Here is a 25,768-nt window from a genome sequence, read left to right as displayed (position 1 = left end):
CCAAACTACTGTAATAATACTTTCAAATAGTGCTTTTTGTTTTCAATTTAATGATACAGCTGATTTTTTTCAGGTAACATGAATAATAATTTTTTCAAGCATAAATACTCATATCTTGCAAGTGAGAACAGGCAAGGTGGCTTTATGACATTTGTACATATGAGTGTATATGCTGCATAGAGAATGCCACTGTAGAAGATACATCTATATTTGTACTAACACAATGCTGGCCCACTAACAGAATTACCCTCTCTTCTAGAGAGCACCAGACCACTAACAACAGAGTTGACGGACCATCGGGAACCTAGGGTGGAGGAGCCACTCATCCTACACCCAACACCAAGCCCTCGCCTTGTTCCAAAACCAGAATCCAGGGAAGACATAACCTCCCAAGTGGAACCCGTAGTTCCTCCAATTTCAGGAGAGGCCTCTCCTGTGTCCCACATATCAGTCCATAGAGTCAGTGTAGGGGTATCTCCTTCTGAAGCAGTCATTAGTCCAGATGATTCAAAGGCTGCTAAAGAAAAACCAGACGAAGTAAAAGCTATTGAAGAAGATGTTCAGAGTTACTCTGATAGAAAGAAGTTCTGGGAACAAATGACAACAGGACAGACAAAGTCTGTGTCTGAGACTGTAGTAAAACAGCGCACATTGAGTCAGGAATCAGTTTCAGTTCCTGTTCCAAAGCCGAGGTCCTCAATACCCTCGCCAGCTCCTTTGATATCAGTGCTTCAAGAAAGTGGTATTTTGAAATCAGAAACAGAAAGTGACACAGAGACAACCACTTACAGTGATTCCACCATCCGCATGCATCCTCCACCAGCTTCAGTGAGTAAGCAGTCCACGTTTACAGGCTCCTCAGACACTTCTGACCGTGAAGGATCTGAAACGGAAGCCATGGACATTACAACAACTCAAACTCCTGGTGTGCCGACTACAGCTCCGTCTGCAGTTGCGGTATCCACCCTGAAGAAGTCTCACACTGAAGAACAAGAAGGAGGAAGTAGTGATTCAGAAGCAGAGTACCTCGCTAAGTACGCAGACAAGCCTTTGGCTTATGATAATACAGCATTTGTAGGGGATGATGATGGAAGTCGTGTAGGGTCACTTGAAGACAAAGATGATTTACCTGATGTGTCGGGAAAGATGGCTCTGTTCGAAAAGAAGCTCGAAGAAACAGCTCCAATAGCAGCTTCAAGGAAAGTATATGAAAGGTCTGTCTCATTACCTACAGAAGATTTAATTCCTTTTGATCATAATGGTAGCGTGCGAGCCAAGAAGAGATATTTTGAAGCACAAATAAAGAAAGAAATGGTTGTGGAACAGCTTATGACTCAGCTAGAGGAAGAAGCTTCGCCCGAACACAAAGCAATTACCCAGGCTGCTACCAAACAAGCAAGTGATCAAGAAAGAATGGTAAGTAGACAAATACATAGTGATATATTCAGCCATGAACTAGAAGAACATATAGAATCGCTCGTACCAGAGGATAAAGACATTAGGGAGGCTACGATGACAACTGGTGTCACTGAGAAAGAAGAACTTGGAGTGCCAGAAAAGGATGACAAAAAGAAAGAAGAGGAGGTGGCAGACATAGAACCTTCTAAGGTTTCAAGTGTCAAAGAATTGGCTAAGGGATTTGAAAAGGAAACACACATCACTGAAAAATTAGTATCCACAAAGGAGTCTGTCACAACGGTAAAGTTTGTTGATTCAACACCCAAAGAATTAGACACACATACCCAGGATATTTCTAAAGATATCACACCTGTAGTAAAAGAAATAAGTGCAGATGAAGAAAGTGTTTTGCAGGAAGCAACAAAAGCAGAAGATGTTGAAGATAGGATACAAGTCAGAGAAATACGTTCAATATTCGAGAGCAAAGTGACTTCCGAACTAACCGAAGATAAAGAGAAGTTACATGATAAAGAAAGTTCCATCTCGGACAGCAAGATAGAAACAGATCTAGACTTGCCTTTGGAAGATATGAGCGATGAATTGGCTGAGGCAATGCATTATAAGACAGAAAATATCTCAAAACCATCAGATTCTCTTGAAGTACATGTTGATAAGAGTGAAATAGAAGAAACAGAAAAGGAACATGACATAGACGAAGATATTAAAGCAATGGAATCCAGCAGACTAGATGATGTGATACCGTCTATAACTGTCACACTTTCCTCGAAACAGAGGACAGAAAGTTACAGCCAGGGCGAGAGCGAGGACACAGCCTCTGAGTCTGACGTGACGCCTGAGGAACACCCACTTTACCAACCCGAGCAACACATCCACGACACTGTGTGGGAGGTTCCTGTGCAAGAACAGCCAGAGTCCATGGCCGAAGAACTGGTCCAAGAAATACCAATAGAAAAGCAAGTTATTGTGGAAAGAGACGAGGAAGAAAAAGATGAAAGCCGTGAATTTGCTGTGAAAATATCGCATGAGGAAGCACGAGTAATTGCAGAAGAAGTTGTAGAAAACATTGAAGCTGAAGTTGCCAAAAGAACTGATCTCATCTCCGACACAGCTTCACCTCCAGTTCCGCCACCAGAAATGGCCGAATCACAGGTAACAGAATATTTACGTCAGCTGGCTGGTAAGGAAGAACTTGAACCTCGCGAAGTTCAGTTGATGGAGTCAGTTCTGGCCAGCAAGCACCGAGAAGAGATGAAAAAGTTATCTCGTACTGACACCACCACATCAAGTATGGAAATCACAGACGAGGACTTGAGAAGTAGCGGAGTAGAAACAGATCTGTCGCCACTCGATAGCCAGGCAGGGCGTATGCAGGAACGAACTTTGTCTGATGATACACAGTATGATGAAGTGGGGGTTAAATTGAAGGGCGAAGAAGTAGTGGAGAAAACATTGGCAGAAGTTCGTGAGTCTCTAGAAGCAGCACAGGAACAACTCATCGAGCAGCACAAGAAGAAAGAGGAAGTCGTCCAGAAAAAGGAGTCTCCTTCAGAATTTGAGTTTAAAGTGTTAACATTTGAAAAGACCATAGACGAAAGCATTGAAGAATCACGTTACGAAGAAGCCAGTGCTGTCACTGACTTCGCTGAAACAAAAGACGATGGGAAAGTAATTAGTCACGTTACTGATGTTGCAATGAAGGAAAAGTCAATGTTAAGTGGCCAGTCCAAGGAGACGGAGCGATCAGAGATCAGCGTCGGAAAAGATATTGTGGAGAAAACAGACACGAGAGAGAAGACTTCAGAAGAATATGACATCAAGATGAGAGAGTCAAAGCTGGAAGATGTAGCTGTAATGAGAGAAAGTGAAGATGTTGTTGGAGAAAAGCGTACATCTGCAACATTTTCCGATGAGGAAGAACGATCTCTAACAAGTAAAGTATCTGAAACAGAAATAACGAAAGATGGCGTTGTTCAATCCAAAAGAGTTGCTGAGGAGAAGGAGAGTAGCGAAGCTCTAAGTGAAGCGAAACTAGTCATCGAGGAAAAAATAGAGGAAAAGATTGGTGGCGCAGTTATCGAAAAGGAAGACATTACGAGAGCTCAAACTGCAAAAGTTCGAGTTGAAGAGAAAGAGAGTAAAGTGGAAGAAAGCAGTGATGGTGAGATTAAAAGCGAATTTATAGGGCAGTCAGATTCGCGCGTAATAGAGGAAAGCAAAGTGGAAAAAGTATCTAGCTCGAAGGTTGTAGACAAAAAGGAAGGTGATACTCAAGTTGAGACATTCCACACTACAGAAATATCTAAGTCGGAACAAAAAACTGAAGAAGAATTGAAATCTGAAAGGAAAGTTGAAATAAAAAAATCCTTTAAAGTGGAACCGGGAACTTTGGAAACAATCATTAGTGAACAAGCATTGCCAACTTTAACAGAAGGTATGGAGCTATCTCAAGAAACTGTTCATGTTGTGCAAAAGGAGGAGATAAAACGTACTTCGAGTGAGGAGTCGCAACGTTCTCTGTCTCAAGACGAGTCCATCAAGTCACCTGTGGACTCTTCCTCATCTTCAGGACGTCGTGTTGAAACGGAGACAGTGCGCGTGATTGAACGGCCAGATGGCAGTGAGGCTACAGTAGTCGTCCTTCGCCATCCCCGTCATTCGAAAGCTGCAGATGGAGAGTCCTCTAGCTCTGGAGAGAGAAGTGGTAGTGCGACATTGCGGGCAGAGAGGCGATCAGGTGCCGATTTCGAAGCTTGGTCCAGTTCAGGGGAAAGCCACTACCACTCATTCGAGCAAACATCTGAAAGTGGACGTACATACAGCCGCCCTTGCTCCTCAGATGTGGAAGCATTGATGACTGGTGTAGGTACTGCTGGGTCATCAGAATATGAATCTGCTCTCACTTCGCAAGAAATATCAACGAAGTCAACGTCCCACGAATACCACACAGCTGTAAGCTCTTTAAGTTCCCGTGATTCGATGAAATCATTAGACTCGGAGAGCTCTGGTCATCTAGCTAGTATCGAGATCTCCAGTGAAGCTTCAGAGACTCTTGTACCGTCGGCTTTGGAATTGGAGAAGGATATGGAAGGAGCTACTGGGACTTTGACAATGGACGATGAAGATATTGAACGCCGTGATCTGGCTTCATCTCGACCACCTGTTATAGAGGAAGTTGTTGAACCATATGACACGGCAATACCAGTGCACATAATTAGGGGAGAAAAACCTCAGCAGTATCAGTCACACAGTCGGACAGGTTCTTATACATCAGATGCAGCATTTACATCTCAAGAACCAGAAGAAACACACTTCGACGATGGACGGCAAAGTCCATTTGAAGTTATAAGTGAATCAGAAATTCTTGAATTTCGTCGTAGTGAAATGGGTGGATCTGAAGATGAAGAAGCTGCATTGCTTGACACCAGAGTGCCCCTTCGAAGTCTGTCAACAGATGATTCTGGTGACGATAGGCCACACTGTATGAAACGGTCTCATGAAATGATCTTCCAACCAGAACCTCGTCCCATAATAACAGATAGCCCTCTATCCGAATCTGGTACTGAAGAGAAATTTGGTTCAAGTTTAGAAGAAGGCAGCATTCTTAGCGTAAGTTTATCTAGTGCGTCGGAAACTACGGGACTCAGAACTGTGGTAGAATTGTCTAGGGCTGATTCTGAACGATTGGATGCATCTGTCACATCTGAACAATTAACAGTGTCGGGTACTTCGGAACAACTTAGCCTCGAGGAAATAGACTCTGCAGCACAACTGGGAACTCAGTTAGTAGATTCAGGAACAAGCACTTATCCTGCCTCTGCTTCAGGACGTGAGTTGCATTTATCTTCTGTGACAATTACCACCTCGTCCGTGGACGAATATGGCGTCCAGAGTGTCTGCACGCAAGTAACTTCTCAGTCTCACACACCTATCCCAGAAGATGACGACGAACGAGTAGACGACGATGAAGACGGTGACAGTCAGATACAAATAGCCGAGATTGAAAGCAGAGAGGATTTACCTCAAAGTAATGGGCCAACTCAAGTCGAATACGTCCCGGAATATGATGATTATGACGACACTCGGAAGAAACATACAGGACACCGACGCAAGGAAAGCACAAGCAGTTTCATTCCTGCTGCACTTCACACTATGCCAGCTGTTCCTTCCTCACAGATCGTTAAGCCTATACCCGAAGTGGGTCACACTATTGAAGGTACAGAAGATATGGCTGAAAGCGATAAATATACGGAGACAGGGCCACTAACACTGAAAGAGGTTCGTAGTGATGAGAAGAAGGACATTGATGAAGCCGAGAGGCTAGAAGAAGAATCTTATCAGACAGAGGCTGATCAAGGTTTCCACCGAGATCTACGTGAAGGTAGAGTCTTGCTCGATGTCTCTGGGGTCGAAGAAGAGCCAGAACCTGAAGCTGAGTTCGACTCGAGCAGACCACAATCACAGGTTAGCAAATCGGACTCGGAAGGACATCGACCAATGTCCTCTGGTTTTTCTGATGATCGTCCAGATTCGGAACTCGCTGAACTACTCAAACAATGTTCAGATGGTGGAAAAGATATTGACGATCCAATCGAAAGACCTCTTTCGCCAGAGCCTGCTGATGAGTGTGAAATAAAAGATGATACTCCTGAATTTTCTTCAGAGGCACAAGCAAGTGTCACGGAATTAGAAATAGAGTATTCTGGAGCATTTAGTCGTTCTGTGGAGTATGCTTCTCATGTAAGTCCCATTCGCGAAGAACGAACAGGAATTCAGTATGATGAGGCCTGCAGTGTCATCGAACATCCTTCTGACCACGAGGACGAAATGGCCGAAGCAGAGGCCGCATTTCAAATGACTCCTCATGTACACCCTGTTGTAACATCTACTCTACCAGAAACAATACCCGAAGATCCAGTAGCTGAAAAGCATGAATTGGAAACTAGAGAGAGAGTTCTTAAGGAGAGCAGAATGCCACATGATGGAATAGTTACATCTCCATCTTCTATACCCGATATAACAGTCACTCAGCATATGACTCCATTGGTAGACCGTGGCTTCCATTATCCAGATTTGGAGCTAGAAGAAGAAATAGCAGCTAAATCTACTCCTCAGACTCCAGCGTCAGTGTCAAGTCGAGCTTCCTCTGAAACAGAGACTGATCAGGGACGAGAGTATGTTCTAGAAGGAGAGGAAGAACATGATGATTACATTGGTGAAGAACCTGAGCTGGAAGATGTGCAGAATGAAAAGTGTGCAGAAACACGATCTCTAGAGGAAGTGTCTGCAGCTGAAGATAAAACAGTGTATGAGTCTGTTGTGAAGGATGAAGCAAAAGCAGAACCTACTTCACCTACAACGGAGTCTCCAGAGAGTGACTCCTTTGAAATGCTAGAAAAACCAGATATTACTGATGAGTATGTCGTGATCGAAGAAGTTGGGAAAGAAGCCGAAGAACATGACACAGAAGGAAAAAGTGTCCAAATTCAAAAGAAGACTAGGATTGTGAAGAAAAAACAGGAACCTAGTGATGAAGAAATGATATCTTCACCACCAGCTCCTGCTACTCGTATGACAGAATTGAAATATTACCCAGAACCAGGAGAGGATATGGGACCATTCCCATTCGATTCAGACAGTCCTCCCACTGCAGCCGGCACTAAGAAGTCTGTTGGTGTTCGTGCTCAGGAGTATGGCTACGAAGCAGAAGATAGTGAATATGACAGGGATGTAGAAGCAGGTAAAAAGTGGATAGAAATGCAGTTTCAGGGGGATGCTGCAGCTGCTGCAGCAGTTGCTGGATATGGCTATGAAATGGAATTTGAACGTGGTCCACTTGAGGACATTAAAGAAGAAGAAATTAATGATTTTGATCAGAGTAGCAGTAAAGTCGGTAGCATGGGAAGCTATAAAGGATCTATTGGTAGTTTCGGCAGTGTGAAGGAATCTCTGAGTAGTACTCCAGAATATGATGTTTTGGCAGGACGAAAATTCTTTACGCGTTCTGGTGAACACGATGATGTATCAATGAGTTCACTACAAGAGTTTGAACAGTTAGAACGCCAGATTGCATTGGAGCATGCACGCAAACGATCACATGGGTCACAAGATTCATTGAATGGAAACAACAAACGATGTGGTCGCAGTGGTCAAGGAGATGATGTGTCACTGTCATCTTTAAAGGAATTCGAGGGACTTGAAACAGCATGCATAGAAGCTGCTAAAATAGAAACTCGAGCCAAAGAAGAAGAAGCTCTTTTGTCGGAGATCGAAGAAGGACATGAAAGTCAAGTGTCCGAATCGGAGAGTTGTGAGACTATGTCTGTAGGAGAGGAAAGAGGTGTTCTAGGAGGTGGAGGCGAGAGTGTTGATTCTGATGATTATGAAAAGCGAATGTTTGAGATTGATGAGATAATAAGGCAGGCACAATCAAATGTTGAACGCTTTATAGATCCTAAAGATGACGTAACAGAATCTGTGGGTCGTGGGGATTCGTTAGAAGAAGTGGCACGAGTACCAGAACTTGATCTCGATCAGCCTTTGTACTCCTATGCCGGAAAAGTTGCAACTGGATGGTGCGAGGCTGGTGATGATGCCATGCGTACCAGTTCTGACTCACTGGAAATGAAAGACAAGTCAAGTGCTCTTCTTGCCAGTTCAGACTCTCTGGATCTCAAGACTGTTGCTGATGTGATGACTACTAGTGCAGATTCCATTGAATTCCAGATGCCTGGACGAGGAGACATCATGACTGATTCAATAGAATTGCCTGCTGATTCTGCCGGTGTAATGGCTACATCTACAGATTCTCTTGATCTTGGGGGACCTGTTGCTACCACAACAATGACTGATTCAATTGAAGAAGAGGAAGAAATGTCCATGTTGGGACAGACAGAAGGACAGGGTTCAGGATCAGGTGGTCATGACCAGAGCAGCTCCAGTGGACGAGAAGGTGATCTGAGTTCCTCAGGAAGGGATGATAACAGTGGAGAACAAGGTCGAGTCCCTCCACCACGCTCAGACATGATGTTAGGCAGTACAGACTCCTTAGAACCTTCCAGTTCCACGGCTACTCATGCGACTTACCAGTATGAAACAGACTCTGTTATGTCATCGAGCTTTACGAGTGGAGGTTCAAACACTATGGTATCTAGCACAGACACGTTGGATCCTACAGGAGCTGTGGCTGGGGGTTTAGATGCCATCGATCTTGCAGCAGCTGCACGCTCTGCAGGAATATGGTTTGATGATGGCAACAGTAGTAGTGGCAAACCTTTTGTTACAGAGGTTATTGAGCCATCTGAAGAAGATCAGTTTTCTCACACAATTCATCGCACTGTAGAACTCCCTCCAGAAGTTAGGAAACTTTCTTTCCGTGGACCAGATGCAGAGAGAGCACTTAGAGAATATGTGGAGCGCTTTGCCCCTGGTGAGGATGTCACTGAAACTCAAGAAATAGACAGCGACGGTAACGTCCATATCAAACGAGTTGTTCAGCGTCGAGTTGTGGTCCGATCAGAGGACCTGGGCGAATCAGAATTAACCGGACCTGAACTCGAGGAGTATTTAAGACGCATGACTACAGGAGACTATGAACAGGCTTCAGGAGAGGATGTCCCTGAATCTGACTATACACACCTCATGACCTCCATCACTGGTGGTGCGGAATCATTATCCTCTCCTCCAGAGGTGGTAACTCATCGCACCTATGTCTCTCGCCACATGACCCCTCAAACCCCCAGGGCTGTAGTTACTACCACCACCCAGCAAGGACTAACCACCACCACTCCCAACCTAACAGGTAGACGCCCCCACTAACTGCCCTTATGTTTAACTGTAGTGTAACCAAGATAATCTCATAGCCTGCTGTAGGTCAAGGTTTATAAATTGTAAACTCCAGTATATGGTTATATTTTATAAATTATCTTGGTTATTTATTATTGAATAATTGGAAAGGTCAGAGTTCACAAACAATTTATTCGTCATTCATTGTCATTATGAGAAGCTGACCTTTCCTGTGGCAGTAGCTTGCTTGTTCTATATGCAAGGGACAAAGTCATAACATCAGTGCAGTGTTACATGTTAACAATTTTTTAATTGCTTCTTCCGAACTGAGTTACTGCTGTTATGTATTTGATCCGTGCATCCACAGCATTGTTGTGTAATCAGAAAAATCCTACCCATTGTCACTCCTACAGGTTTGGTTCCGCATGTTGTACAATCCTTGCAGGAGGAATATGAAGAAAATGTGTCTAACAGATCCTCCCTGAATTTGAATGATGTAAAAAAAATTGGTCTCGAGTATATTAATTGTCTGTTAGTTATCTGGTGCATGCAAGTTGTTTTTTTGTGGAAACACAGTTACATTACTTATAATTAAATATGTTTTTATTTGTTTCAGTTTGTAATATATTTTGTTTATTTCAACAGCATGAGCAATGCATGGGTTATGTTTTGTTTAAGTTTTGCAAGACGTTTTGTTTAGCATACGTTATAAAATGTACTAATGTCAGTGTCAGTCCAATTGAATCAAAGTGGCATATATTTCCAGAACAATGATTTAAATAATACGTACTTCAAAAGTTGCCTTCATGTCCTGGCCACCTGTAACGAAATCATACAGCTTTGTAGCAATGCTGTTTGTGTTAAATCATTGCTAATCAGCTCAGTTCAGTGTGCTAAATGTCATGATAATTTATTTTGACGGTAGTCCCAGCAGGTTTTACAAACTTCTTTTTTTTGTTTCTGTCAACACCCAGGTGATTTGGTGCTTGGTGATTGGGAGCAGCATCACACAGCCAGCACAGAAGAATCAGGCGTGCAACGAGGTTACTATTGACAAATTTGTTATTGTGCTTGTTGGGAATGTTTTGTGTGAAACCTGATTGCCTGTCCATATAAATGTGTTTACTGAATTGCTTACCTGATGCAGGAACTAATGATAAGTCATGGGATTTTTCAATCAGCTAGTAATTCAGTTCTAACAGGTCTTCAAGCAGTGTCTATGTAGTATCCTTTCTTACCTTCACAATTTTATTTCCAAACATTATACACTTTCAGCATAGGGTCATTATATGAATCCTCTATATAACATAAGATATACATACAATTTATTGTTCTGGATACAATTATTATTGTGAACTGTTACCTAGGTCATTTAAAACCCTGGTATTAAGCCGTAACACATCAACTACTTAATAAATGACCGTCACTAAATTTTCTTATAATGGAAAATTAGAGACTTATTTGTCTTCTCTTTGTAACAATAACAGAAAATTGTAAGGTTTATAGTTGTTAAGGTACTAAAGAAGTGAATCTGATGTAGGCTATTAGTTAAAAACGTTTTTATAACAGAAGTAACAGAATTGTTGATCCTTCTTTCTTCTGTTTCTTTAAATTGTTCTCTATTTTACATTTATTTGTTTATATATAAAGAAAATATAACATAGGCCTAAATAGATTCAGTATAAAAAAATTAATGCCTTCCAGAATGTTTCACCATATTTTACGTCACTTCCTAAGTTTGTTTAGTTTATACTTTTTTTCAATATACCATTCTTTCTAATCAAGCTCCCCATTTATGTAATATAGAAAATTATTTTGAAAAAGTGCCTAGCCTAAACTTCGCAATATAATGTATGAGCTTGTACTTATTTTTAAATCATTTTGAAGAGATAGTCTTTAATGCAGCATAAATATAATTATGCTTAATTATTTTCAGCTTCAAAAAATAAAAGTAATATAAGATAATTTTAATGGTATATCCATAAAACTCTGTAAACATACTAGTATACCGGTACTATATCTGACACCTGAAATCAGTTGCAAATGAAAATCAGTAATAGTTGTTCAACAATTGCAAAGTGTTGAATAAGAAGATAAGAATAAAATATATATTAGTTTGTTTTAATGGTATTGATTTCTTTATGTGAAAAGATCATTATTCTGAAAAATTCAGCTTTGTGATTTTGAAAGAAATACATTAGTTTTAACATTTTTTTTTTAAATTTTATTTTAAAATAACTTAAAAATGTATCTGTAAATCGTGATAAATTAATATTTAAACCCAGTGTCCAATGAAATTCTCTAAGGTATTTCTATATTGTGAGAAGAGCTCACTTTGGAAACTGATAAAACACCTTCAGAAATACGGACATTTCTTCAAGAGGTTGCCCTGGGTGGCGCAGTCGGTATAGTGCTGGCCTTCTGTGCCTGAGGTTGCAGGTTCGATCCCTGCCCAGATCGATGGCATTCAAGTGTGCTTAAATGCGACAGGCTTATGTCAGCAGATTTACTGTCATGTCAAAGAACTCCTGCGGGACAAAATTCTGGCACACCGGCAACACTGATATACCTTGGCAGTTGCGAGCGTTGTTAAATAAAACATCATTTAATTTAATTTCTTCAAGATAAAAGAGCTTGATTTTACAAGCCATCTGAGTGCCTAAAGAAAATTAAAAATACATTATTACCTTTTAAATAAATTTATAATAATAAAATAGTTACCGGTCTATTTCCTTTCATGGAGCAGTCCTAAATTTCTACTCATCTTTTTATATTTCTTTTAATTCAGAATCAGTCACACTACTCATATTAATAATAATCATCATAATATAATATAGATGAACACTTTGTCAATAATTTGAATTGCTATATTACTGCTTATTAAAATCAAACATTCTAACTTCTAACACTAATGAATACAGGGTGAGGCACTTAAAACTACCACATTAAATATCTTCTATATTATTACTCATATCAACGAGCTGCATTAAAAGTAAGTGGACAGTAATATGGGAATTAAATAAGGACTTTCAGCTGCTTTTTAGTTTTTTTTTCTTTCAGATGAATTATTCAAAGCTATCTTAACATCTTAGCATAAGTCTAGGAAATACGACAGCCTCATATGTTCGAAAGGATAACCATTTTCAGCAACACAAGTTTTCAGTCTTTGATCAACATCGCTGCTTCTGTCAATGCTTTATGATCATTCTCTTCTTAAGTCTAAAAATTATTCAATATAATATTTTTAAATGTATTGTTAATACATTATAAATGTTTATGCTAAATAAAAAGAAATAAATCTTCAACGTCAATTTGTTTGGAAGCAAATGTTTAATATTTTAATGTTTAATTTTTTTGTGGACAAGTAAAATTTTTTTGGGTATAGGATAACTGCTGTATTGCAGAAAAATCGTAATAAAAAATGTTTAACTTGTTAAAGTTTTCAAATTGAGCGGCATTTCAAAAGGACAACAATAGTTTTTCGAAACTAAGAATTTTCTTAGATCGGCCTGTAGAGTTTGTGCAATATATTTCAGAGCTTCGTGTCAAACAGAAAAAAATGTACAATACAACTACTTGAGCATATTCTTGTTAAATAATTATTTTCTGTAATATTCGCGAAACTACTGAACTATTTCATATAAAACATCATTCAATAAAAACTCTGGAATTCTAAAATTCAAAACTGCTTAGAAAATAACTAAATAATATCAAATAAAAAAAAATAATGTGTATACAATCTATAGTAATCAGAATTTTCGCAGACAACACGACAAAAATTATTCTAATGGCAAAAAGGGTTATATGAAAATGCATTTTTTTTAACTCTCCAAGTTTATATTTTAGCTTTGCATCGCATCTTTCAACAATAAATTGAAAAATATTATATATCAACTAAATTGTTCTGTCAATAGTTCAGAACTCCGTACTTTTTAAAGAATGGTACCTAACTGATGTAGTCTGTCTTAAAATAAATATAATTAAATAGGATTTAATAATAATAATAATAATAATAATAATAATAATAATAATAGTAATAATAATAATAATAATAATAATAATAATAATAATAATAATAATAATAATAATAATGTTTGTAATCAAAACCATATTATACAAGGTACATATTATTATCTGTTAATGGTATCCTTTCACATTTCTGTTTTCCTGGCACTCAACTTAACAATTAGTTTACTATTAATAATATTAATATAATTATGCTATATCTCTAGGTAACCCTTGTGGTTTAAATTAAAATTGACACACTGGTACCCCTTTGCACGTGACTTAGATCATTAAGGTCGCTGCTTTTTAACCACCCAGAACAACATGAGCCATTCGTGCTTAACCAAAGTTGTCTAGTTGTAATGTTAAGACTCAGTCGTTGTTAGTTATGTTATGTTAAATAGTACATGCGCCTAGATAACATATTGTAGCTATGAATAAGGTGAGACACATATGAACTAAGTTGCGATAATAACATGAACATGTTCTCTTCCCATTTCTTCTTCACTACATATAAACAATTTCTTATTTTTTCAAGTTTCTTTATTTTGTCGATCTACATAATTTTTTATAAGCTATTCTAATAATTTAGTTTTAGAATTGACTCTTCAATAAATAATTTCCTTATTCTATCATTTTCTGGACAAAGTAATAGTATATGGATAGCATCTTTATTTTGTCTGCAGAACGGACATGTGTCTTTCTCAAAGATTCTCTTCTGCTCTTTAATCTCCAAATTCCTAATCACCGCCATGCTGAACCCAATAATTGTTCTTCCCTGAAGTTAACTCTCACGTATTCTTCTTGTCCCCATAAAGTTTTAATTTCGCTGTAGTCACTTAATGACGGCAATTTGCTGAAATTACTGAACATTTCATGTCTGGCTGTCTCTATGCTCCTGTCATTTATAATAATACATTAGCCTACTAAATTTATATTCATTAGTCCGATTTCTTACCACACCCAATTTAGGCCTAATCTGCTCACGTTGTATTCCGATTCTCTTAGCAAATTAGATTTTATTTTTGCCTTATACAAAAATTAATTAAAACTGGATTAGTGCAGTTTAGTCTTAAAATAATATTTAATTTTATTTTAGGTTTGCAATTTTACTGGATATCCAGAAAATTAGTTATTTTTTCTTCTTGTATTTCCTTCTTTTCTAATATAAAATTATTTACATTTACACCGACCAAAGATTTCTTCAGCATATACAAAGAATCATACAATACAGACTAACGGCAAACATATGAGGCTTGCTTCGTAACGTACTTTATTCATTAGGTATCATACCTGTCAAGCATTGATCTGTAAACTGCATCTGTTGTAACAATCCTGAAACATCTTCAGCACAGTACCAGTTTCTTTCTAGTGAAAAGGCTACACTTTTAATTGCAGTATTTAGGGTCCTCTTCCTCTAGTATTGTGACAAATTAAAATAAGAAAGAAACAATTCACATCTCTTATAGAATAAAGAGATAGAGTATCTAGAAATTATGGCTAAATTTAATATTTGTGTTAAAATAAACTTAAAGTGTTTGTGTTGATGGTAAACAACATCAAAATTTTTACTTAGGCCTACATACTGGAATTTTAGTTCTAATTATAAGGGCCTCCTCATCATGAGCCATCTCAAAATCATTATGATATTTGTGAATCTTGTGTGGAGAGGGGGAGAAATCTTTGTGCTATGTGTAGGCTACTAATAACAAAACATCCCTTAGTTTACGTGTATTTTAAATGACTGAAATCGATACTTTGATATTTCACTTTCCCAAAGAACTATTTGACAATGATAGGAGGGGAGTATGAAGTTACAGATACTACAGGTTGGGTTAAAAGATATACCTGATAAGACAGAAGGCTTATGGTATAGCAATATCATAGGTTAATGTGATACAATACTTGCTTTATCCGTGTTTAATCCATATGCAACAACTAAATGGTTCATAGCTCATGTATAGCATATAATAATATTTTTTTGTGAAAAGCAACTCAATGAAAAAAAAATACAATGATATCATGTCATCTTATCATGTTTACATCATATCCACTGGCATCAGTATATTCTGTTTTTTTTTTTTAATTAGGCGTTAAGCATGTATTTGTGTTAGCATGCTGCTGGTTGTCATTTCTGAAATCGGAGTCCATTGTCATATCGTAACGCTTAAAAAATGGTCCCACATTCTGAGCTTGCATGAACAACGTTTTGTACTATGTTTAATTAATTGTACATTACTTTTGTGGTTCAGTTGTATGAAATACAGAGCTCATATCACAGTATAGTTATTAAATTTTATAATCAATTTGTTTTCCTTTTCCAGGTGCTTCTCTGTAACAACATTTATTTTCAAACGTTTTATTTATTTTTTTTTTACCGACGTTATAATTTTCAATAAATATGCCTGTCAAAGAGGAACAAATAGTAGAAAGACCTTTATAAGATATTTCACAATGTGGTATGTTTATCGCAATGGGAAACACTTCATAAAAAGTCAACTTAATAAGAGACTCACTTTTATTTATGTTATCTTTCATCTTTTATTTTGCTTTATATAATTATAAGTAATATTATTTTGTGCAATAAATTTATTTAATGGTTAGATATTCGCGAAATTCGCATTACATGATAACGTGAATTCTCATTTTGTCAATTGTTTGCACCATTTTTATGCTGCTTCCCATAACTCCAAAAAACGCACTTATGAATCGCCAAAAAAACGTAATTAAAGTTTTTAAACGAATGCTAGCAATATTTGTTTTATTTGCGAAATTTTAATAAAACTAGTTTTAAGTAATATTTTCATAATTTCCTCCTTTTTATGGCACTTTTGTTCCGCCACTTTGTCAACAAATAAATGCAGCCATGTATAAAATCTAAAATTGAAAACTGATGCAGAAAATGCTGCATATTATACTTTTTTTGTCGTGTTTAATATCTTAAGCCAGGATTATAAAACTTAATAATTTTAAAATAACACCACCAAATTGGCAATAGCACCGAAATATTGAAATTTTATAACGAATTTTCCTTAAAAATAAAACCACTTTGACGGAACTCCCTTAATTGCGAATTAAGTTTTTCAGGAATCATTCCATGTCAGTGCCAAGTCATTGAATTCAATATTTGTCTCAGCCATCACAACTTTATGGAAAATCGGAAAATATATGATCAGCCATGAGTTACGAAAGTGTGCGCAATGACTTTCACTAAAATTGTAATTTCCGTAAAATTATATTTTCTTCACCCTATTCTTAACATATCCGACTCAAAATATCTGTAGGCAATAACGAAGCTTCTATTTACAGCTAGTAGGTACACAATTTCTGGCCCTACAAATACAGTAACTTTTTTTTGTATAAATACTTCTAGGCTTACAACTCGGTACCTAATGTGTTTTGTCAGTTAATATAATTATTTGGAATATAACTATCGCTTAGTGAGTACAAGGTTCATCATATTACTATTTTTCATAACATTTACTGGCTTTACCTTATCATGGTGGCATGTAGTTTATTTTTTTCCTTAGTCTTGCTTTTGGCTTAATTATAAGACAGTGATCTCATTTTAATACTACATTATTATTATTATTATTATTATTATTATTATCATCATCATCATCATCATCATCATCATCATCATCATCATCATCTTCTTCTTTTTCATTGTCGTCATTAGCATTAATGGTATTAGTCGTTGTAGTAGTAGTTACAACAAAGGAGGTTCTGTCCATGAGTGGAAACAGCATTTCAGCACATTGTATTCCAGTAGAGAAGGCAATGAAATTAGTTATTGGATTTTAAACAGCTTACAAGATGCTGTACTAAATCCAAGGTCTGAAGTATGGTACCGTGAATAACATATGCTTGTATATTTATTTTTTCTTTTCTACGTGTGCTTTTCTTTGACTAAACCCTCAGATTAAGTTTATGTTGTCGAAAATGAACTTTTATGTTACACAAACTATACCGTCACGAAACAGGGATATTCTACTACACTACTACTACTGCTGCTGCTGCTACTGCTACTGTTATTCTGCTACTGCTACCACAACTACTGCCACTGCTGCTACTACTTAATTTATGCTTAATTAACATTTCAGTGATTAGTATTTTTGTTAAAAGCAGGATTGTCATGAAGAGTACCGGTATTCTCAAAAAAAATATATATATATATGGCATCATGATATGCAGTAAGGAAGCAATCAGACGTATCTCTAAATGTTTTATTGAATGACCCCAAATTTTATTTCAGATTTATAATATTATTCGTTTAAGCATAGAACCTGTTGTCAGTTTCATTTTCATACTTATTTCTAAAAATTCGGTTAGTATTGTACTTTAAATATTTATTATTTTAATTTGACCAAAATAAATTAATGAATCATATTCCAAAACAAATCTTATATATTCGTAATTATTTGTGCCGTTTATTCCAAATTTAGCACAATTGGCAAAATATTAGGAGTAAATTGCGGTATTAATCATTATCACATGCTGATCATTTACTAGCACCTGTTGTTAACAAAATAAACAAAAAAATCAGTAGAAGTAGTCCCTTGTAATATTTCTGGTTAATTTATAATTTCGAAAATCACGAACTTCTGTTTTGTTAGACCAAAGTTTTGATAAAAAGAAAGAACTGCATTTGGACTGTAATCATTTATTATGGATCGAAAGAGACATTACCATAATAAATTTTAGTTGTTCCAACTGGTCGAGCATGTTAATTAGAAGAGTCCTCTGCCATTGAACACCTTGTGGTTTATAAGATAATGTAAAAAAAAATGCTTGACTTGCTGCTCAAGTGACAGAATTAGTAAAAAAAGAAGCATGCAAGGTTCTTAGTTGCTAGCTTGCTTTGCTTGCACCTAACCTAACCTAACCCGGCGCTTGGTGTTGTGTTGACTGACCTGCATTTTAGTGACTCGTGGTGTCCGATCTCAGCCATCACGTCGCCCCCCTCCACTGCACGACATTAGTATTGACGAGGATGACAAAGAAGTGGACTATCGTGAGCATGACTGGCGCTTCATCCCAGAGCCTACAGCAGAACTGCCTGGTCAGTGGGTGTACCTCAAGTAACTTTGCTTTAGTCAAGTATATATCGTGGCAATGCACTCCTGCTTGGGAATAAGTGATTATAGGTACCATTCACTAAATACAACAATGCGTATTACATATTATACGGAATGTTTCATAAGTGTAAAAATGTCCGGCAGTAATGTAGATATCACTAAAATGTTCTGTGATACTAGAGGTGACAACCTGGCACATGCTTTTCACTATTTCGCTTGTATCTAAGGGATATTAAATTTTATACAGGATGATTCGAAAGGTTTTTGTGAAATGCTATGTGTGAAAGATGTGGCTATTTGGAACAGAAAATATAAATAACTTTTTTTCTTTTTAATACAGCATCAGGACTTGACAAGATGATTTAAGTTTTAGATTACTTTTGATCTGTTGTTGTTTATCCTTCAGATCCTTTACATCTGGGGAGTATTTTAGTTGTTACTTATCCTAAACTTTACATTTCTGACCTTATATATCCGAAAATTTTATAGGATATTACTATTTATCAGATTTACGAGACACTTCGCATCTGATGCTCTTTCTTTTATATTTTATGTTTCCTTTTTAAAAATTGTTTTGGGTCTAATAATAAATTGTTAATTGCAAATCAAGCTTTCAAGTATAACTCCCTGTGAAGTTGATTTGAATAATTTTGAGGGACTCGACACCGATCCAACTTTTCCCTCTATATCCACAGACCTCAAAGGGGGCTGACAACTGTCAAGCAACCGGCCCCGGAACAATTTTTCCCTAAAAATTATTCAAATCAACTTTACAGGGAGTTATACCTGAAAGCTTGATTTGCATAATACACGTCACTGTTCGTTAACAGAAAACCACAATTTAAGTCACACGGAGTTAGTGTGCACTCAATGTTGGTTGCTTGATGGTTGTCAGCCCACTTTGAGGTCTGTGGATATAGATGAAAAAGTTGGATCGGTGTCGGGTAAGTTCCCGGGTAGCTCAGTTGGTACAGCGTTGGTACGTTTAACCAAAGGTCCCGGGTTCGATACCCGACCCCGGAACAATTTTTCCCTCAAAATTATTCAAATTGTTAATTTTTATGACATGTCTCGAATCACCTTGCTATTAATGAATTTGTGTGCCTTATTTTAGTATGACAACGTATTTTATCTCATGTTCGTATTTTAGTTATGCTATTATTTAAGTATATTCTATTTTAAAGAACTTTATATAAGGGAGCAAATAGCCATAGATGCTGACGCACCCTATTAAACATCATTATTTATCGGCATCATTTCAGAGAGATTTTTTTAAGTGTAGCCTACTCGTAATTTAAAACATGGTGATTGTATAGTGCGATTTATATTATATTGAGTTGCTATTACAATATTTAAGGGCACTGGGAAGTGTTCTGCATGTTTTTTCATGTTAACATATAAGAATTTCAAAGTTAACTTTCTCCACTAGATTTTGAGCTAGGATCATGAAAATTTTACCACTTATTCATCAGCATTTTCTTATTAAATTTGTCTGAAGTTAAAATGTGTAATTTCGTAGCTCTGGCTACTAATTAATATATGATATCAAAACTCATACTAGAATATATCGGTTCACTTTTCTAAATAAAAAATACCAATCATAACCTGTTAAAATTGTTTATTCTGTTTTTATAAATCTTGCTTGTCATTAGAGATCAAAGATTTTGTAAGTTATTCTTTAATATTATTTTTAAAATACATTAATTTATGTGATTGAATTGGCAAAAGCGCTTGCCTGCTGATCTGGAGCTGCGCTTGGGCTTGATCCCTGCTTGGGATGATTACCTGGTTGATTTTTTCAGAGGTTTTCCCCAATCATAAGGCAAATGTCAGGTAATTATGGCGAATCCACGACCTCATCTCATCTCGCCACAAAAAGAAAAATGTATAACTCTTGACTTGTTCGACATCTTAAAGTTTCAATGCTGATGTAAGATCTATGAAATACAATAAAAGAAATGAAGTAATATTTTCTTAAGTTTAGGAACAAACTAAGTGAAAACTAAAGAATTCGGGTTGTAATAATAAATACAAATTTGGTAGAGATGTATCTTAGTACCGTAAATAAATAAATAATTAACTAAATAAATAAATAATACTAATGATTTTATTAAAAATTCCTTGCTGTAGCTTCTCCACAAAGACTTCTCTTTTTCAAAATTCAAGTTGATAAATCCTTACCTAAGTAACAAATGCATAATGAATATGATTATCACCTTAGCAAATTCTATATAAGCAATATGAACTGGCTAGATTATTACGTTATTCTTTTATAGGTTAATTTAGTACAGTACTGCTAAATGTAGAACATGAGATAAAATTTCTCAACTGTGCAATTAGTCCAGGAAATGGTTTCTCTTTCATTTGGTATTGATAATATTGCATTGTCACTAAATCCATCAACATATTTCAAAAAGCTTCAACGCCACATTCAGTTTATCACTGTAGTTCTGTTTTTCCAAGAATTATATATGTATATACACTAACGTCGTTAGGGAATCTCACATAGATTGAAGTCTGGTGAACTGGCTGGCCAATAAATTAGACCTTCAAGACCTATCAGTTTGATTAGATATGTAATATGCCAGATCACATATAACAGATTGATCACTCTTATGGGTTTTGAAGGCAACAACTTTGATCAGTTTTACAATGCTGCCATCTAGCAACAGTACAACAAATCATGTTATAACTCCCATTTGAATTGCATGGACCAACTATACTTCCATCCAGCAGTCGTTACTAATCGAAGTGATGATCCTGGTGGTTGTTCTCTTCTACATGTTACCGCTTTTAACATGGGGATGGCCAATCTGTTACATATGTGATCATGGGTAACATTAAGATAATTCCTTACCTGTTGATTTTAACAGAATCATCATTGTGCATATACCGTAAGTTGGTTCATGTAGTGGGAGTGTTTGTTAGTGTTTATTATTTTGTACTCTAATTTAAAAAGGTAATATATTCGAAGAAAAATAATCACAGGACATTATAGCCATAAATCTACATTACATTCGTAGGAACTTTTACGCTTTCTTAGAAACATCTTGTATAAATTTTTAGTTACCAGTATGTTTATTATTGAAGGTCCCATTCATATTAATGTAATGAAGTATTGCTTATTAGAAACGCAGATTTTATTTGATTTTGAATTACGATATTTAATTTTAATAGTGGTATTTTAACTTCAGTATTTGTCTCGATTATACATTTTTCATATAGTAGGCTATATACATTTGAAATGACCAAGAAAATTTCGGCCCATTTCTGGATCTAATAATCAAATTTAGAATAAAATTTCAACCTTTCTCTTCATATTTTTGCAATATGCTTCATATAGTAAATGTTAAACTTAATTAGAGCAGGTACAAAAAATCGTAAATAAAATTATCAGACTACATTATTGAGTTTTAAATTACATGTCCAAAATTTTAAGTTTTTTTTTCTGTGATGAATGTTAGTACTTCTGAAATAAGCATATTTCTCTCCTCTCAGTATTCATTTCCAGAGAATATACCTTAAAATATATATTTTCTTTTAACATTAAAATTTTAGTAAATAAACAAGTGCTTGATTTGTGTTTTTCAGAATTCCAGAATAGGTACTACGTAAGTTGAGTACACCAAGACTAGATACTCAATTGCTCCTTTTGGAACAAAAGTTTCCATCAGTTGAGTGTATTGCTACTGAAAACATTGATATTAAACTTCAGACTAAATGTATTTATTTGTTAGGTTTTAACAACTCGTTATATTTGTTCAGTACATTAACTTGTCTGCATGATATGCAAATGGTTAGTAGACCCTAATTATTGAATGCTTAATTAGGGTTCCTAACGTATCATTTCCATTACTAATTCAGTAAATGCAGAGTTTGATAAGTTAACATACATAACTTATCTCCTCTTGGATCATATTTTAATCATGAAGGTGAAATTGGTTTTGGCAGGTGACAAATATTGTGATTATTTATTTTACTATTATTTTCATTAAAGAAAATTTTAATAAGGATGTAGGGCTACTCAGGTTTGTAACCAAATATGAATCAGATTCGCTTTTTATGCCAATGTGTATGTGTATTAATGATACTGCAAAGAAAATTGTTCGTCTCTAAAGAAGCTTAGAGAAAATTCATTGAAATAATGGCACAAATATGGTGTGTAGAGCGCCTGACATTCCTATAAACATATTGAAACCTACCTACTCAATGTTTCGTTTTCTTTGTCAAATTTAACATAATCATCACGATAAACGAAATTGGAATTCATCTGAATTTGGTTTTCTTAGATATATTCCTAAAAGTTATGCATCCTGTAACAAATTATATTATTCCTTTGTCGGTTATTAATTACTAAGGAATTTGTGTTTCTTTTAATTGTTCACAGCAGAAGAGGAAGAAGGGATAGCAGATAAAGAATCATCAGAAACTGTTCGCCAAACAACACAGACACAAACCAGGTAAATAGATTTTCATTTTAGCATTTTCTAAATCTGAATCAAAATCATCTATAATAGTGATCCACTATGTAGGTCCCTTAAACGTTACGGCTTTTGAAAGTCTGTTGTGTTCCAATTTATTACTATTTATTTATTTCGTGTTTTGTCCGTGAGAGCTCTCTATGGCGTAATGTGACAATGTCCTGTAAAGTGCAAAGCATACGCACAAGCATTTAAGAAACAGCACATTACTGATTCGCAAAATTACGAAACAATTTTAAGAAATATTCCGGAAAACCAATATTAAAAACAAAAAATGATATCGACATAGCCATAAGTATGTTCATTGATACTTTACAAGACGCCTTCAGAACAGCTACTTACTACCGGTATCCTGTACACATCCAGTACAAAAATCTAGAAAGAACTAGAATAACTCTTACAACGTAAAAGAGCTCCCAGATGCAGGTGGCAGAAATATAAATTTAAAGAAAACAAAACAAATGTAAATGGTATACGAAAGGAAATGAAAAACTTATTAATTAGCATGAGACAAGATTCATTTGAAGAAAAAATACTACTTAATCAATCATATCCTTCTAAACTATGGAAACTTAGTCGCATTCTCACTGGGAAAGGATTTCAACAGGCAAATCATGCTTTGAAGGATGAAAATGGAAAAGTGGTTTACAGTGATCAAGATAAAGCTGAAGTTATAGCCAATTTATTTAAATCTAGATTTGAAATTCAGCAAAGACAAATAAAAAAAAACTACCTCCAAAACGACATAAACATACAATATTGTTTCTCATTTCGGCAAATCTTCAACGAAACCTGGAGATATAATTAGTACTTCAGAATTAAGACCATAAAAGTCTTAAACCTAACAAACCTTCAGGTCTTAATCGAATACAAAATCAGTTACTTCAGCATCTTCCACTACAGGCTGATACTCATCTTTGTAAAATATTTAATTCCTGCTTTCAACTAGTTATTTCTCTCCACAGTGGAAAGAAGGAATTATCACGCCATGGATCGAACTCAGGTCTACAGAATTATAAGTCCAGCGCTCTAGTCACTATATACCACAATGGCGACTAATGCTAAAATTAATAACCACCTCGTCTTCTCCTCTTACTTTCTTCTACCTCTTCTCCTCTTACTTTCTTACATCTATTCTTGTTCTTCTCTTCTTTTTTTCTAGCTCTTTTTCTCCTCTTACTTTCTTCCACCTTCTCCTCTTACTTTCTTCCACCTCTTCTCTTCTTACTCCCTTCCACCTCTTCTGCTGTTACTTCCTTCCGCCTCTTCTCCTCTTACTTTCTTACATCTATTCTTGTTCTCCTCTTCTTGTTTTCTAGCTCTTTTTCTCTTACTTTTTTCCACCTTCTCCTCTTACTTTCTTCCACCTCTTCTCTTCTTACTCTCTTCCACCTCTTCTCCTGTTACTTCCTTCCACCTCTTCTCTCTTACTTTCTTACTTCTATTCTTGTTCTTCTCTTCTTTTTTTCTAGCTCTTTTTCTCCTCTTACTTTCTTCCACCTTCTCCTCTTACTTTCTTCCACCTGTTCTCTTCTTACTCTCTTCCACCTCTTCTCCTGTTACTTCCTTCCACCTCTTCTCCTCTTACTTTCTTACTTCTATTCTTGTTCTTCTCTTCTTTTTTCTAGCTCTTTTTCTCCTCTTACTTTCTTCCACCTTCTCCTCTTACTTTCTTCCACCTCTTCTCTTCTTACTCTCTTCCACCTCTTCTCCTGTTACTTCCTTCCACCTCTTCTCCTCTTACTTTCTTACTTCTATTCTTGTTCTTCTCTTCTTTTTTTTCTAGCTCTTTTTCTCCTCTTACTTTCTTCCACCTTCTCTTACTTTCTTTCACCTCTTCTCTTCTTACTCTTCCACCTCTTCTCCTGTTACTTCCTTCCATCCCTTCTCCTCTTACTTTCTTCCACCTCTTCTCTTCTTACTCTCTTCCACCTTTTTTCCTATTACTTCCTTCCACCTCTTCTCCTCTTACTTTCTTACATCTATTCTTGTTCTCCTCTTCTTTTTTTCTAGCCCTTTTTCTCCTCTTACTTTCTTCCACCTCTTCTCTTCTTACTCTCTTCCACCTCTTCTCCTGTTACTTCCTTCCACCTCTTCTCCTCTTACTTTCTTACATCTATTCTTGTTCTCCTCTTCTTTTTTTCTAGCTCTTTTTCTCCTCTTACTTTCTTCCACCTCTTCTCTTCTTACTCTCTTCCATTTCTTCTCCTGTTACTTCCTTCCATCCCTTCTCCTCTTACTTTCTTACATCTATTCTTGTTCTCCTCTTCTTTTTTTCTGTCTCTTCTTCTCCTCTTCCTTTCTTCCACTTCTTCTCTTCGTTTCTTCCATCTCTTCTTTTCCTCTATTACTTTCTTCCACATCTCCTCCTCCTCCCTCCTTCCACCTCTTCTTCTTGTGTTACTTTCTTCTGCCTCTTTTTGTCCTCTTACTTTCTTCCCTCAGATATTGCGTTAGCCCACGAAGTAGGAACGGGAGGATTCAAGTGATCCAGCCTGGAATAAAAGAGAATAATAATTATTGTTAATATTAATATTATTATATTATTTTACTGGACACAAAAACAGTGAGAAGATTAGCAACGAACCGAACCCATGATCTATTTCACGCAGAAGCATCGAAATTATCCCAGGACAAAATTTGGAGAAATATTAAAGAAATATGGCAGGTGAACAAAACCAAACCTAGAAAAGAAGCAACAGTAACCTTCTGACTGAACACTGAGCTTGACTAGCATCACATCTATATCGCATGATATATCAATCAAAGCACTAAAATGAATGGAGAACATCTACTTTATTGCCGAAAACTGGATCCTAATCTCCAGAAGACGAAGAACCTCTCAGAACTCTACTGGAATGCCAGTCTCGCCATTAGATAACAACAACAACAACATTATTTCAGACCTAAAATTTGATTGATGCTTATGCCGAATATTCCACAGAGCAAGTAATCACAGGAATTCCTGATGTTGGCGTCCATTAGAGAGGGAGAGAGTGTATA

General features: G+C 36.4%; 1 protein-coding gene across 30 annotated transcripts in view; it reads left to right on the top strand.

Annotated features, from left to right (window-relative positions):
* The window catches only part of LOC138712124 (ankyrin-2-like), a 512,384-nt gene that overhangs the window by 477,111 nt on the left and 9,505 nt on the right, over nt 1-25,768 (top strand). For 26 of the 30 annotated variants that reach the window (XM_069843559.1, XM_069843553.1, XM_069843566.1 and 23 more), the window contains 4 exons: nt 260-9,217; nt 10,176-10,244; nt 18,131-18,268; nt 22,672-22,744. In XM_069843559.1, the coding sequence (XP_069699660.1) occupies nt 260-9,217; nt 10,176-10,244; nt 18,131-18,268; nt 22,672-22,744 (9,238 nt within the window). The remainder of the gene's footprint in view (nt 1-259; nt 9,218-10,175; nt 10,245-18,130; nt 18,269-22,671; nt 22,745-25,768) is intronic. The other 4 variants (XM_069843557.1, XM_069843569.1, XM_069843568.1 and 1 more) reach the window with 4 other exon arrangements.

Source organism: Periplaneta americana, chromosome 13, assembly GCF_040183065.1.
Source record: "Periplaneta americana isolate PAMFEO1 chromosome 13, P.americana_PAMFEO1_priV1, whole genome shotgun sequence".
In the NCBI taxonomy this organism is placed as follows: Eukaryota; Metazoa; Arthropoda; class Insecta; order Blattodea; family Blattidae; genus Periplaneta; species Periplaneta americana.
Note: the sequence above shows the minus strand (reverse complement) of the source record. Positions and strands in the feature narration are given on the sequence as shown.